This window comes from Melozone crissalis, unplaced genomic scaffold (genome assembly GCF_028551555.1).
Source record: "Melozone crissalis strain CALT ecotype California unplaced genomic scaffold, PUWL_Pcris_2 ptg000017l_1, whole genome shotgun sequence".
NCBI classification, from domain to species: Eukaryota; Metazoa; Chordata; class Aves; order Passeriformes; family Passerellidae; genus Melozone; species Melozone crissalis.
The window spans coordinates 13,964,313-13,980,938 of record NW_026535795.1 but is presented as its reverse complement, the minus strand read 5'-3'; the positions used below and the strand labels follow the sequence as shown (position 1 = coordinate 13,980,938).

Here is a 16,626-nt window from a genome sequence, read left to right as displayed (position 1 = left end):
CAAAGTGCAGTTACACACCAGGAGCAGAAAGAGTTACGTTCACTCAAGGAGTGCCCAGCCCAAGGACGTACCGGCGACCGACGGGGGTCTGCGGGGAGTGGGGGGCGGGGGCCTGGCAGGCCTGGGGGGTCTGGCAGGTTTGCAGGTCCCATTTGTGAGCAATGGAGAGTCACTGCCATTAACAGTCTTGTTTTCACTGGAAGCAGCATCCTCACAGTTTTCAAGGCCATTTGAGTTAGTCCTTTTGCAGGAAAAGACACAGAGAAGTGTTCTAGTAGTGCACAGGTGATATGAAACTTTGCAAATCACAGAATCATGGAAGAGTCTGGGTTAGGATAGGCCTTAAAGATCATCTTGTTCCAACCCCCTTCCACTAGATGAGGTTGCTCCAAGCCCCATCCAGCCTGGCCTGGGACATTTTCAGGGGGGTTGAAAAGACACGTGAAAGACATTAGAGTGCAACAGTTACAACTAGGTGACATTTGTAACACTCACAATAATTCCAAGTTTCTATACATCTGAATAAACACACTCAGTTTATGTCCTGAGGTACTTGAAACCTCAGTTGATGGAAAGGTGGTGAAATAGATGTACATAACATCTGGCATCAAAATCTCCTCTTTCATTTCCCAATTTGATACATTTGCCCTTAGGTCCAGGCTCTGGATTTTGCTGCCCAGCTATTTCTGCCCATGAGTCCCTAATGAGATGAGAAGCTAACACCTGAGAACAGCCTGTGTGCCTTAACTCCACAGGGCTGCAATATGCTCAGAACCCAGAAAATGCCACAAATTTTTAGAAATCTTACTAATGCATACATATTTTTCCCTCTAAACTCAATTCTGGAACAGGTTGGGGAATTTAGCAATAAAGTTTTGACCAGCAGCTATGAACATAAACTGCTCAACCTTACAAGACTTAAGAAACTACACAGCAGTACTGACCCATGCTGTGCTGTTCACTTCCACCTAGCAGAGTATTATTCTGATACATTTGTATCTCCATAGGCAGAGTTACAGGTACCTGCATCTTTAGTTAAAAGCATTTTCAGAATATGTTGGGCAAAACAAAAAGGTTGTCAACTAAAATTCTAGAGGATTTACAGGTCAAGCACATAAGCCATCACAAACAAAGGAAGTTTCAACCCAGTACCTTGAAAATTACATTCCTTCAAATGTACACAAACTAAAACCCAGTAGGTAAGGCTAAGGAAATCCCAAGTTGTAAAGGACCAAGTTGTTGATTTAACCTCAGTATCATAGCCAAACACACTTTTGCTCTATACCAGGCATGGTGCATGTAATTCATGCTACACCAACTGCAAAATAAATAGGTCCAAATCATTAATGACCTCAAATCTGTAGGAGGCTTAGCCCCAGTTTTTCAACCATTCCCCCTTGTTCTTTCACGGCATGCCCTTGTAGAAAGTCACTTTGCTGATCATTTACATGATCCTCACAATGACCTGTAGAAGCCCCCTGGTTGATACCAAAACTGAATAATTAAAATTATTATTGTTATTATTCCATAATATTCAGGTATTCTGAATATCCAGACATCTAAAAATTCATTCAAACACAAAAAGAAAACAGAAAAAAACCAAACTTTCAAGGGAAGACTTCAGACAACATTGCCAAGAATCAAAACTACTGAAAAAAGTGAAATTTAGCGTGGTTACTCCAGATGTCATCCTGAGTGCTATGTCTTGTACAGATCCTTAAAATACTCATAGTACTGGGAACTAATTAAAGTAACATGGAACTAAATAAAGTAACATGGCTGGGCACACTCTTATCCTACCAGGCAGCAAGATTCATAATCCGCTATCAGCCTTAACATACTGTAAGTGCCAGACAGATTTTGGGATCTTCTTAACAAAGCTAAATATAATTCTGATACCTCCATACTATAAAACAAACCAGTGTGAAAACAACCAGTGCCATTTGTTTTGGAGGTTTTTAAATATATATTTTACTTTGGGTAATCACTAGGAGAAGGATGAGGAGCACAAAGGGAAAACACAAAAAGATCAGTCAGGTATGGAGGCAAAACTGCAGCCAGACAATGGAGCAGAGCAACAGTTCAGTATTTTTGTTTTAGGCACGCTCAGATCTTAATAGATACTGCTGCAGGGCATATTCATAAATTTTTCATTGTCTTCTTTACCAAACACACAATTCCTCTCTTTCAAAACTGTGAACACTAAAAGACAGAATAAAAAAAAATAAAAAGAGAGGAAAAAGGTCTTACCGTGTATCACTCCTTACTCTGGAGCTTTCACTCTGTGTAGGACCTTAAAAACCAGGAAGAACAAGACAACAGAAGCATCAGCAACACTCTGAATCATTTCCAAGGAAAGGAACAGCCTTTAATGCTCACACTTCTTTCAAGTGTGGAGGTGAGACACTATGTGCTGCTTATCTGCTGGGTTTCAAAGCTGTACATATTTTGCATGTCTCTATTTGTGTGTGTCAATACAATTTTTTTTTACCACTATCACTGTAATACTTCCACCTTATGGAAGACATAACAGGACATCATTTGACTGTGTGAATATTCCCAAGCACACACACTGTCTTTCTAGCAGTATAAAGCAGTGCTCATTCTTTTAAGTGAAGCTGGCTTTTCATACTCTCTCAGTGATGGCAGGCAGAGCAGAAAGGACAAAAACTTCACGGGAATCTCCTCTCTGGTTGGCTGGGGGCTTTGTTTACTGGGCTCTCTAGCCCAGACCCTTCCCTTCTCAGTAAATTATTGAACATAAAGGCATTGAAGCAGGTACAAAATATGGCTGTACTCCAAAAGCATTGCAGTAGCTCAGCCTAGATTTGCAAATGTTTTGCAACTGCTTATTCAGCCAGCTTAGAAATATTTGCCTTTTGTGCCAGCATTTGCAAACCTTGGATATGCAGCACAGAACTGCTCATTCATGTAGATAGCACCAATACTTTATCTCCATAGAGTTAAACAAATGTCATTAGTAAAGAAATCAGTTTTCAGTTCTGATGGGAACTGTGGACAGATCTAGGCCAAAGACAAGGATGTAGTCACAGAAAGGTTTAGGATAATGAGCTGTTAGTGGACTGTGCATGGAAGGAATTAAATCCCAGCAAGAGAAATCTTAACTTAAAAGCAACTCCATAAACAATGTGTTTGCCTGAAGTGCCTTTAGCCTGTACAATGTGCTAGACTACTTTAACATTTACTCCTTCCTCATGTGCTTCAGTCCCCTGATTATCTGGGAACCTTCTGCTGAGCTTGGGGCTTGCTGTGTTGTGCCCAACCCTGTACTCAATTCCCCAACCTGCATGGCTTTTCCCATCTTTTTCTCAGTAGCTGAACTTTGGGAAATGCAAGAAAGCACAGATGAAAATCAAATACCGCATAAAAGGAAAATTTGGTACTTTCACTAGATATTTCTATCCCTATATCTCAGCCCCACTCTGTAAGTCCCACAAAATCCCACCATCTGGCTTTTATTTACAAACAAAATTGCACACAATCAGTCTGTGCAACTGATCCTTTTAACAAAACACAAAGAAAATGGACTAAAAGCTCTAAGAAATATGGTCACAGAATTTGTGTATTTATTCCATTTTTCTATGATACTCAAGATGAAATTTCAAAGCAACTTCCTCTAGGACTTTAACACCCCCCCAAGCCCAGAAACCTAGAACTTGCCAATTAAATGTCCAGCTGGTCACTACTGCAGACAGTGTCTCTTGTTGCTTTCTAGGAAAACAACTCTTACCTAGTTCTACTTCTCAATGTGCAGTATTTCAGAAATGCTCCACTGTCCTGCTCCAAGGGAATTAAAATTACCTTTTTATTTTACTGCAATTAGATATTTTACATGAAATCAAGTTTTCAGTTTAAAAAACTGTACACACCAATGAAACAGAAAGTGAATCCCTCTCTGCAGCTCTCCACAGGGAAATAAATCTATGAATATGCTTAAATGAGCTATTTTAAGAAAAATTAATATAAATTCATGTCTTCTAGTAAGCAGAATATTTATTACTAGGATGATGATGAGATCAAACCAACTTTGCATTTTTCTTTTTGTGATGTTATTAAAATTCAGGGAAGCTAGAGACCTTCATTAACATTTGGGATCACTGGATGAAAGTTTGCAAAGTTCAGAAAATAAAGATGCTGATCTGGTTTTTGTTGCAATAAGGCTGAAGGTCTGCCCTATGAACTATGACTCCACCTCAAAAATGCATGGGATTTCTGATCTCTATAAACAGAGAGTTACAGAAATTGCTGGTATTGTGCTTACTTCAAGATTGTGTTAAAGCTCCTCCAAAAAAGGCTTTGCATAGCAGATAAATGTAGATTTGGACTTAAAGTTACTTACTTCTTGTACTTGAGGCTTCCCCATTGGTCAGGAGCTCGGGGTCGACCTGCATCCCATCCAGACAGACGGACAGATCTCCCACCACCTCTGCTGGCTCCCTGTCACCAACGAGGTGCAACGTCACCACTACCTGCTCCACTGGAGAAGAACAAAGAACAAAGGGAGCTTATCTTACTGCATGAGAAAAAAGGGCCTTTTATTCAAGAAGCCAATTGCAAACCTCAGGGATCAAGGGGGGAAAAAAACCCCAACACCCCCCAGACCTACAGCTCTACCTCTCCGTTATTTTTGTGTGTGGTAAAACTGAGCATTTTCATACATCATTAGAAAGTTATTGTTTCTACAAAAAGGGTAAAACTGGAGCATAATCCTGTTGCTGCCTAGAAAGGATTATCATGACAGCAGAGATTGACTCTCACATTTCCACAGCAATTAATGCACCTGCCCTCAATATAGAGTAAGGAAGTATAATTCACTTTAAGAGCAGATACAATTTCTGTCTTCTGACTAAAAAGTTTCACTTTTACCTAATGACACCCAGATTCACATTCAGAATGTGAACATTTTCCATCATATCCCCAGACCAATGGAATATTCAGAGTTTTCAGTGAAACAGAACTGTAAATAAGCATTCCTGCTGAAATGTTTGAAACAAATCCCAGTGAGCTCCAACAGGTGCCTGGTGTCAGACAGCAAATGCACTGATCCACAGGGATTTTCACCCAGATTCAGCAGACAGACACTGCCAGGAGAGCAGCTCTCACTGCTGTCAGCATTCTCCATCTGCAACATCCATGTGTGACAGTTGGGAAGCCAACACTTCCTTAAAGGACAGACCAAAAGCAGGACAGCACAGAGCTCTGTGCTGCAGCCCCCTGAGAGCTGGAATGGGTCTGTAGAATTCTGTATTTCTCCTTCAAGCTGTCCAGGATGCACATACTGCCCAAAACCTAACTAAATCCAAGATTAATAATACAACATACCCCTGTAGCACTATTTAGAACAAAAATAACTTTACACATTTCCTGTCTAGCACCAGAATCCCAACCATAGTTTGAATTTTTAAGCTATATGAAAGAAACTCTTTTCTTTCACTCAGTCTTGCACACACTAGAAAAAAACCCCATTTTTTGGGACACCATGGCAGCCTGTGTATAACCAAAAAAGATGAAACTGAAAAAGTAACAGGAAGCTCATAAAAGCAACCAGGAGCACCCAAAGGAACCCTTCAGGGCCATTTGCAGAGGTGCTCACAGCATTCATGTTCACCACCAGACAGTCCAGAGGCACCCTCCATCTCAGACTTACATTTCATGCTGTTGGATTTCAGTGTCTCCTGAATATCCAGAGCAGCACTTCCCAGCAGCACGTCAGACTTCAATGTTTGATGGCTCCAGACTCGAAAGTTTAATTTACTTACAGGAGTGACAATTCTGAAAAGAAAAAGTTGAGCACTGTAAGGGCATTTGTTGGTGGGGAAAGGGGTGAACTGAGCCATCTATTTCCACTGTCACTAGAAGTAATTTAAAAACAAAGAAATAATGGTGGTAACATCAAACCATTTCCAATTATCACATTCTCATGTCACCTGGATATGTCATGTCAATCAAGACTGTTGCAAGACAGTTCACAGACCAAATACATTTTTTATTATTACTATTTTAAGGGAAATATAGAAAAACTACCAGCATATACAACACAGTAAGTTCTGTGACAACAACTTCAAAGTAATTTTTAATGCTGATATTCTTTTTCTATAAGGAATACTCTAACATTTTTTTAGTTTTAAATTATTTTCATTGTGAGTAATGGGTACAAATGACTGCTTATTTTCTCAGTGGATAATTTCAGCTGTATATGGTTGATAAGTCCAGACTTTCACAGTCAGCCAATCCCTTGAGAAGATCCACCTAACAAACTCCACAGAGAGGAACCCCAAGAGGGCCTACCCTCATTTGCAGAAGGGACTATACTTTTCCTTTTTATCCTGGATCTGGATATAGGCAGCTGTGTCAATATATTTCACAAAAACCAATTTACTTCACTAAGCTCCATGCAGCTTTAGTGTAATTTCCAATGCAGCTGATATACAGAGGGTGCCTGTGCTCAGCTCTTACTCAACAAGGGTAAAAATGGCACATGCATTATTGTGTGGATTTGCACAGCACAAACCACTAACATTCCCATTAAAAAATGAAAGAGAAAAAGGAAAGCTTTAAAAGGTAAAAGAAAATTCTGCTCTTCAACACTTACATCTGTATAAAGTGCAAGATTTTCTTTTTCTTAATATATCTTAGTGCAAAGTAAGGTAGTAAATAGAAGTAACTAAAACTTCACAACAATCTAAAGTACAAATAAAAGTACAGATATAAAAATGGTTTTCCAGATGCTTCAAGAAGAATAATCTACAATTTAAGTACAAGCAAATCACAGAACCACTGAATAGTCTGCATTGAAGGGACATGACAGCCTGTCTCATTCCACCCCTCTTTCTGCTACCTCAGATTGCTCCAAGCCTCATCCAGACTGGCCCTGAACACTCCCAGGGATCCAGGGGCAGCCACAGCTTCTCTGGGCAAGCTGTGCCAGGGCCTCAGCACCCTCCCAGGGAAGAATTTCTTCCTAATCCTAATATCCCACCCAGCATGCCCTTGTGAAAAGTCCCTGTCCAATGTGCAAGCACAGACTGATCTTCATCCCAGAGTTCCATGTGATGTTAAGAGAGAACTAAATTTTATAGAACTTGTGTATCTTCTTTATTCACAACACAAATACTGGGCCAAGCAAATATCAACAGCTGTATTCATCTTGAATCTGATGTTAGTTTCGTACTAACAATTTGCAGAAATTGATTGGGAATTTTGGATTTGTGCTTGAATTGAGAGGTGCACATGAGAGAGCCAACTACCTGTGTTATGACATGGTACACGACACTGGGACACAAAGAACAACAACACTTTCAGCAACAGAACTTCTGAAAGCTGTAACTTTAAATATAGCAACAAAAATGGGCATGGGACCATCAATTTCAATATCACATTACTGTCCTTACTACTCACAGAATTAGAGCTCCTTTAATATGCCACACATAGCAACACAAAATATAAGCACAAGCAGTGTAATAGTTTGTAAATATCTATTTCAGACTGCACTATATTTACTCTAAAAATTATACAAATGTCACCACCTCATACAACATTCGACTCCTTGCTTAAAATAAAAACATAATCTTCAAGCCCACTGTCAATTGCTTTAATTTAACTCAAATAAATTGGAAAATAAGACCAAACCTACACTGTAAGATGCTGTTTCCACTTTGGACTATTTGTATTGTTGCATTTTTCTGTCTTCTTTGACTGTCCATCTACTGAGACTTCCACATAAGGGCTAGGTCCAAACCATTTATTCTTTTCTTTTAGTTTTGCTGAAATAACTGTTAAGAAAGAGAAAAAAAACAGTAATTTACTCAGGAAGATTTCAATTACAAAGAGTATTTTTCATTTGGGTGCTTCAGTATTCAAGTGTCACATCACTGATGTCTGATAGTAGGCTCAAGAATAAAACCACATTACATGAATAAAAACCCTCTTGTCCCTGCAAGTGGATATGGGAGAGAATTTGGAAGAGGAAGAGGAACACTCAAGAATAAAACCACATTACATGAATAAAACCCCTCTTGCATTCCAGCTCATTTACAATGCCACAGCTCACACAAACACCTAAAACATGCAACACTACTTTTGCAACATCAGACACTTATTAATCGTAACTAGTACAAGATCCACAGAAGTGCTTAGGTGTTGAAAGAGAAAATATCCTCCACAAGCTTCTCCTGTCTATCACTAGCCAAGAGAATTCCTGGAGTTTATTACACTGCTTGTTAAAAAGCTCAAAACATGATCTGCCTCTCATCAAGGCACTGTGGAAAATTGCCACAACTTCTCACGGACAAAATCACTGACAAAATGAATTTTGTGTAAAGCTTTCTGCAGCTGAGCAAATTTACTGAAAAGCTGAATCCAAACACTGGGTTCCAGTAGCTACCTCCTCTTCTAGTAACAACAAATCTGGGCAAGACTTGCAGCTCTAGAGCTTTAATTTTGGTGGGGAGGGGGTGTGGTGAGTGGGGTTTTTTTTGGTGTTTGGATTTTTTTTAAGCATTCACTATTACTGACTGCAGCATTCCCATCTTTCCAAACACCACTGCTATGCTGCCTCCTTTATGATGAGTGCCTATCCTGATATTTGAGTCCCAGATGTCTTGGATTCACTGGCAACACTGAACTCACAAAACAGTACTGAAGACAAAGATATTACCATTTCCAGTTGGCCCCTGAATTCACTGTTCTGGCAAAAAACAATTTGCTCTTCTGTGTGTTTGTCACCCACCACAGCCTCACTACATCCTTAAAAAGAAATGACTAATTCAGGCCCATCTGGCTAATCTCCCCAGATTCCCTTTATAGCTTGTGCTCCTTTAGAGATTTAGAGAAGTAGCTTAGTGTAAACTGCTCTGAAATGCTCCCAAGGAAAACTCTTCCTCTGTGTATTACAAGCATCTCACAGAATTCAACTCATTAATTTTCACAAACAGCTCCCCATCCTTCCCCTCCTGTCTCCAGTACTTCTAAGCCATAACACCTCATACCTGAGCATCTCTAATTACCCCAAAGACCTGTCTTGGAGCAGCAGAAATCAACAGATTTGTACCTACTTTCCAAGTTTGCTCTTACCCAGACACCCTGAAACTTCATTTAAAACTAATGAGGGCAGCAGAATGGAGATCTGAGGGTAGGGCAGGAGGGAGGTGACACCAGCAACAGTTTGCTGCAAATCATGGCTGAACATCTACAGAAATTCAGATGTGAAATTCAAATACCTCAGTAATCTCAATTCTAACCACTGAGGCATTTATTCACTGCTCTTGTGTGAGCCTCAGGCCTTGGACAGGATCACCACTTCAATCCTTGGCTCTGCTCTCCATCCCTGTGTTGTGGAGGTACCTCTGTGAAAACCTCTTCCAAATTCTCTCCAATATCAGCTTGCAGGGACAAGATTTCTCTACAGCCTCACAGCCTACTGAGGAAACACAAGCTTGTGACCTCAGAGGGACAGCTACAGCCTGTGTAACAGTGAGAGCCAACCTCCTTCCTAGTCTAAAGCTTTTTACCTATTTTTGACCATTCTTTCCATCCCCACAATCTCCCTTTTCTGAAACTACTGCATATGCCCACAGGTATTCACACTGAGGGTGCAAAATTTACTCTTGATGCTTCCAAACAGAGACCTGCACACATCCCTGATCTCCCATTCAGTTTTGATGCCTCAGATGCCTTACATGCATTTAGATTTCCAGAAAGCAGAAGTGAGGAAACTTTGATAATTAATTTTCAACTGCTGCTCTGTTGGTAAGGCACTACAAAAAGCAAAGGCTGTAATATAAATCCATCTCCAAACAATCCAGAGGTGTTCAATTACAGTGATATTCTCACCAACACCTTCATTAAATTTTTTATCCCCTTTTTAATCCATTTCAATGGTGGCCATAAAAACATGGAACAAGGGAGAAGCCATAAATCAACTTCACTGAACAGCAGTATCAGGAAAAAGTGTTAGATTTGATATTATGCCAAGTTGCAGTAAGTGCAAGCAGGATCATAATGCACTATTACATTTCCAGGAGGACTGTCTGTACAACTAACAGCAACCAAAAAGAATGATTTCTCTCTTTATTCTTTTACACCAATATGTATCATTTCAAAATGCATTTTTGATAAAACCCAGAATAAAGTAGTTGCTAAGTAATGATGGCCTAACATCAATCCTGACTTCTCTTGGGTGTTTTAAAATGCAAAACTTCCTGAAATGCAACATAGTAAACTCTATTTAATTGTGGGAAAACATTGTCACATTTCCAAGCAGAAAAGAGAGATAATTTCACAATGCTCACCAGTGATCTGAAGCTGTGATTTCATGGACAAACCACTGGCTGGTCCTGACCTGGACCCACTGCCAGCCATAATATGGGCTGGATCTTGAATCTGCATGAAGAGAGAATGCAAACATTTCAATATTCAGAAGCTCAAAAATTCATCTGGCTTTTGACATGTGGATACATTACAGTGCAAACAAACCCACCATACCTGGTTTTTGTCTAGTTCCTTTCCATTTCCCAAATACAGAAAATCCTTTACAAAGGGCTCAGTCTCTGTTACACGACCTGTAACTATTCAGGTTCTAGGCAAAAGAGGTCTTTTGATTTTGTCACTTCAATCTGTGAATTTTTAATGAGTGAATAATGTTCTAATTCCAAAGTCTGCTGTACCTCTTATGTCTAAAACATCTGCTTGTCTTGGTGTCATAAATCCTGGGTAGGTTTATCTTTCTGTGTCAAGTACTACGTTGTTTTTAAAAATAAACAAACACCACAATCCACAAGCATAGCAAAAAGACTGAAAATATATTATTAAATTAAAAAGGGAATTTCAAATTTAGAGAAACCCACTTTTGTATCTTTTTTGATTTTACCTGGCCAGAGCAAGTCTACAGACAGAGGCTGTAACACTACAAAGCACTTAAATAAAAAAGGAAACACACCACTTTTGAAAGAGAACAGGACAACTTTCAGTCACTGCACAATTCTTCTTGGCACAGCCCAACCCTCCCACCAAGGCTGGTCTGATCCTCCCAGCCCAAGGCAGCACAGGCTCCTCCTTGCAGTATTTGGTTTGGGGGGACAGACAAAGTGGACAGTGTGATTCACAGAGCTTCCAGAGAAATGAAATAGTGTACTATTACATTAAACACAGTCATCACTCTGGAAATACCCAGGTACCCCTGTCACCTATTCGGTTTTAAAACACATTTCACCTCAGCATCTCTTACCAACTGAACTCCACTGCAAAATGAGCAGCCTGCTGGATACAACTTCCAGAGCACTCCCTGCATCCCTGCCATGCCCTGTTCCCTCCTCCCACACCATCTCCCTGCTCAGCACCTACTGCAAACCATTTGTGCACCTCCCTGGGCGCCCCCCTCTCGTGGGGCTCAGCTCCTCTGCAGCCCTGAGCCCCCACTGATGCTCTGCTTTGGGCAGCACCAGACAGGATCCCAATGCAGAGCAAACAGCCCCTGCCAGCCCTCAAGCACTTTGGTGCACACATGACTTCCAGCAAGAAAGAAAAGTGTTAGCTTAGGCTGCTGCTATCTGTATTGGGAGTCAAAAGACTCCATTTATGAACCCACAGCTGATAACAGCACAAGCAGTTTATCTAACCCCAAACATGTTCAGCCACACCAAGTGTGAAAAACACCATTCACTTGTGTTAAAAATTTAGAAGTTCAAAGTAATAAAATAGTAATAAAAATCAGGACAATAAGAATTTGGACAATAAAAGACAACAAAAAAGCAAAGAATTATGGACATCTGGATGCTTTTGCATTCTGCCACAAAAGCACACCTTGCTAACAAAGGATTAACCCTTACAAGCAATAGCCTATTGCATATTCATCTATCTCATACATGATACAAACATTCCTTTCAAACTAAGGGTATTTCTGCTTAACTTCAACTCCCCCCCACCTTGTAAATCAGTCACTGAGGTTCCTCAAAGTCTGGGAGAAGTCTGGGTTGTCCTGATAAGGAGGCAATAATTCTCTTGAGATTTTTGGTGTCTTGTTGCTGTTATCTCTGTGTGAAGAATTTCTTGATTATCTTATCCATTCCTTGAGCTAGTTACAAAAAGCATCTTACACCACATAGTTCCTATTTTAATATTATGTTATAGCCTCAAAACTATAGCTACCACATTACTTTAAAAGAGATTAATACAGCACTAGTTAAAAGAGATTAATACAGCATAACTTCCCAATATAACACATGTAGTATTCATTTTAGTATTTGTGAAGAGCCTATAATATAATATGCATTTTTCACACCAAGGAAACCAGAATTTGTGCAAGAAGATCAGATCTCGATACAGCAACTTTCTTTTTGGAGGCTGTGATTTGAAGCAAATGTCTGTGACAGTGACTGTGGGAATTGTAACCCCACAGGTGTTTGAAAGTTGTGAAATGGGTCATTCTTGCATCCTGCAGCTTAATGATGCCAGTGGTTCCTATTGTAAAATACCTCCAAAAAAGGTACTAATGACTTGCTCAAATAGTATTTGGTGTTATTGGTATGGTTCAATGCTGTTACTAACTTTCAGATGTGAATCACACAAATTTAAATCATGTTAGAGTGAAAAAGATTTTAACCAAATTTTTTAAAAAGTAGCTTAAATTTAAATGATTTAGAGGGCAATTTTTAATTCTGCTCCTGTGACTGGTTGTACCAATCTCCCTGGGTATCCTTTATGCTGTATGAAGCAATCAGATCACATCTAGAGCAGCACAGATACACTGGACAGTCTGAAGCAATTTGGATTTACAAAAGAGCTGCCAGATCCCACCCAGAGAAATAACACTGCACAGAATACACCTGGGATCCCTGAAGGGGATCCCTCTTTACTGAACTCCCACACTATGCATTTACACCATACAACACTCATTCAGAACCACGTGTTAAAGCAAACTGTGATTTCTAACCCAGCAAATACACTTATTAAAATTATTTTAGTAACATTTGATCATTTTCATTGAGAATATGCAAAGAAAATCTAGCAGCTTAACCACATCTGAAATGAGAGTCCTGCAAATACCCATTGAGCTAACACATGTGGAAGTGTAAATGATGGGAGACACAGCCTTACCAACAACCAGCTTCAGGAAAATTCCAGGAATACACTGCCTGCCAAAACTTCTAAAAAAAAGAAACTGTACTACACATTGTTTAGTTCTCTCAGTTGCTAGAAAGTTTCTAATTATTTGCAAACAATAAAACTGAAGAGATTTATTTTATTGTACTCTTGCTAAAACCTAGAGGCTGCACACCTATGGTAAGCTCCATTAATTAACCAGGAAAAGGAGAGTTCCAGAGGAAGAAGAATAAGGAAGCAACAATTTACCTCTGCCCTGCACTTCAACATCCTCACCTCTCTCTCTTTCCATGTTTTCCAATACCTTGACTCCAGTTCCTCTTCTACTACCCCTAAGTACCTGCTGAGAAAGACTCCACAAGCAGAAGAGCTGGTTCCATGCCAAGCTTCCAGCAAGGAATAATCACAGAAAACACACTGCAGCTTTTCTCTCAGCTGGGCACTAATTTAAGTCCCTTCCCTACCAGGCATGTATATACTTTACCTGGATTTTTCACAACTCATAGAAATTTCATCAACTTCTCTACCTCCATCTCCATCACTTTCTAGCTGGAATGGATTAGTAATTTAGAAAGTTTGTAGTGCAGCACATAGGAAAATGGGAAGAGAGCAGGTGGAATTATGTACACCTAATTCTGTTAGGAAACTAAGCTAAAATATACTGATTAGCCAAAGAAGAATCTGTGGTGATTAATGAACTAGACTTAGAAAGAAGTAAAAAGAGTGCAAAAGGCATTAATGCCATCAGTCACACATATTCAGCTATTGTCTATTTACATTTAAATTTTAACATTTTACTTGTCTTGATTTATGTAACAAATACACCAAACAGATTTTGTTTTTATGTAAAAAGCTACTGTATTAAAAGCTGCAGATGATTTCAACTCAGAATCAGCCCAGGGCTACTTGTAAGCCTAATCACAAAATTAAAAACCACTCCTCAATCATTATCAAAATACTTACATCTAATTTTATTATAATAGAAATACTACTTAGGAATGTGAAAAGCAAATGTCTTTATAAATTCAATGTAATGCTACAAGCACTTTCACAAGTTGAAACTGCCATTCCTAAGCTGAGAATGCATGTTCAGGTTTTTTTCTGCAGTAGAAAATCAAACACATCTTCATGGATATTCAGGGATTTTGTGTGGTTTGGGCTGGGTTTTGAGGTTTTTTCCTTGTTGTTGTTGTTGGTTGGTGTTTTGTTGTTCTGTTATTGTTTTGTTTTAAATTACAGAAAACTCCTATTGCCATTTTTCTCCCAGATGCTGCAACTCACTTCCAAGAAACTGTCAGAATCTGAAATTCAGGAACATCAGCTGAAAGGTTTGAGAGCTGTGACAGAATGACTGGGGCAGTGTACTGGATGTTCAGAGCATGACAAGGTAAGCATGATTTCCTCAGAAATGAACAAGACAAATTATTTCACATATAAAAATACAGAATAGACACAGAGTATCTTCTTGCAACTAAAAATAAACCATTGAAATAATTGTCTGAACTTCCTTGGGGGCTGCATACCTGCTCCAAGGGAGGTTTGCTTCTATAACATCCTACCATAATATGTAAATTATTAGATAAATTATACTCAGCTCCATAATTGCATGCACCATTGTTGGTACTCAGGCAGGTCTGAACAAACACTGCTTAAAATAAAGCTGCCTCACAGCAGGAAACTCAGACCACGCATCCTTTTGGTTCTGTTCTCTGAATCCCACCTGCAGTGCCCTCCCAGCAGCTTCCCCCCAGTGCTGCTGGGGTATTTTCATCCAAGATAACAAATTTCCACCACAGTTTACAGTGTGAGGGGTAAAATAAGGAGGAGAGTGCAACCCAAATGCTACACTGGGAGAAAGGAAGGCAGCAAAGGAGGATCTCAGTTATTTTTCTAAGAAATCACAAGAAAGCTGCTTTTATCCCCACTCTTTTTAGTGCTTTGTGGTTAAACCAAGGAAGGGAAGAGCTGGGCAGGAGGTCCTCAAACCACAAAAATCAGGGAGTATAGAAAAAAGGGAGTCAGAAAAAAAATGCTATCAATGGATTGAGAGACTTTCAGTGTCACACCAACTTAACTTGGGTGACTTTACTCAGCACTAGAATTAATCTGGTAAGGAACCAGCTTACTGAAGAAGGTAATTTTGTTTTGTATTTATTTGAAAGCAGACACTGAGGTGAGAATGAAACCCTGTGACTGTATTCCACATGCATAGCTTTGGAAATATGTTGGCACATGCTCTTTATAATTTAAAAAATACTGAAATAACTGCATATTGTTGGCTGCTTTAAGTCTTATGTTTAGTAATTAATTTTGAGAATAGGCTAAGCTGCTCTTTGCAGGTGTTCCTATTCAAAGTGCATTTGCAATTTCAATAATGGAGAAAAAAACCCTGCATAATGAAAAAAGTTCTATTAACATACCCAGTAATTTTAAAAATGGTTTTGAGAACCTCACCATGCAACAGGAATACAGACTTTTGGGAGAAACCATAAAATATACAAAATTTTGTTCAGAAAACTGCATGTAAAATGTAACCTGTCCCTTTTATCAACAGATACTTGATAAATACATGCACTTTTTTGTGTGTGAGAAATTATAGAAATGCTTCCTCTCCTTCCTCCCAAACACTGAAGCCTCTCTAACTGAAGGCATGAATGCTGTGGAAAAGGTTTTTCTCTTTAATGTTAGCTATAACTACACAGTGAACCCAGACACAGACAGGGAGTTTGGCAACTTACTTGCTTAGCAAATTTGCAGTTACTTTAGCTGTTCCTCTTTAAAGTAAAATGTGGTTTGACAAAGCTGGTTTTAGTGGTTTACACATTTTTTTCCCCTAAAATAAGTTTTAAGGACGTGGTCAGGTTTGCTCAAACAAGTCAAAAGACAGAAAGGAAGAAACTGCTGAGTAATCAACCAAGGAGAAAAGAATAGACACAGATTATAAGAGTGTTGAGTACACGTTGGAAAGGGAAGCAATTATGAGGTTTGCATCACAGGATATTTATATAAGGAATGGATCAGAGAGGTTTAGCACAGAATGCAGCTTGGCTCCCTTTGGCCATCACTTTGTGAGCAGCACCACATCCATCTACCTCACCAAGAAGTCTGGAGAATCCAAGCAGTCTGTGCCAGAACACAACTGCTGGAATTTCAAATGCACAAACTGGTTTTTGTACAAAAGTCAGATAGATGAGGGGTCTGAAAAGAGGCCATGGGCTGGATTACTGAGCTGTGTGGTCCTGTCTGCCCTGCCAGCAGAGCCAGCACAGGCACAGCTCCCGGCAGCCTCCAGGCTCAGGTTATCCAGGTACAAAGCCAGCATCCACACAGCTGCTCTGAGAGAAACCAGAGTGATCCTGACTGAAAGATAAACTGGAGCCAATTCAACAGAGACTAAAAATATGTTTGTGGGGAATAGAGTTTAATCAGTTTGGGAAGCAAACCAAGTGACATGACCTTCAGAGGCTGCAAGGAGGGACAAGCAAGATATATCAACCACAAAACAAA

The 16,626-nt window shown here is 39.6% G+C and overlaps 1 protein-coding gene across 3 annotated transcripts in view; it reads right to left on the bottom strand.

The window, feature by feature from the left end:
* The window catches only part of ITCH (itchy E3 ubiquitin protein ligase), a 58,876-nt gene that overhangs the window by 22,645 nt on the left and 19,605 nt on the right, over window positions 1–16,626 (bottom strand). For all 3 annotated transcript variants that reach the window (XM_054274567.1, XM_054274568.1, XM_054274569.1), the window contains exons 2-7: window positions 10,311–10,401; window positions 7,655–7,793; window positions 5,669–5,793; window positions 4,361–4,498; window positions 2,251–2,293; window positions 72–241 (exon numbers count right to left, since the gene is read on the bottom strand). In XM_054274567.1, coding sequence (XP_054130542.1) covers window positions 72–241; window positions 2,251–2,293; window positions 4,361–4,498; window positions 5,669–5,793; window positions 7,655–7,793; window positions 10,311–10,380 — 685 coding nt within the window. In that variant the 5' untranslated portion in view covers window positions 10,381–10,401. The remainder of the gene's footprint in view (window positions 1–71; window positions 242–2,250; window positions 2,294–4,360; window positions 4,499–5,668; window positions 5,794–7,654; window positions 7,794–10,310; window positions 10,402–16,626) is intronic.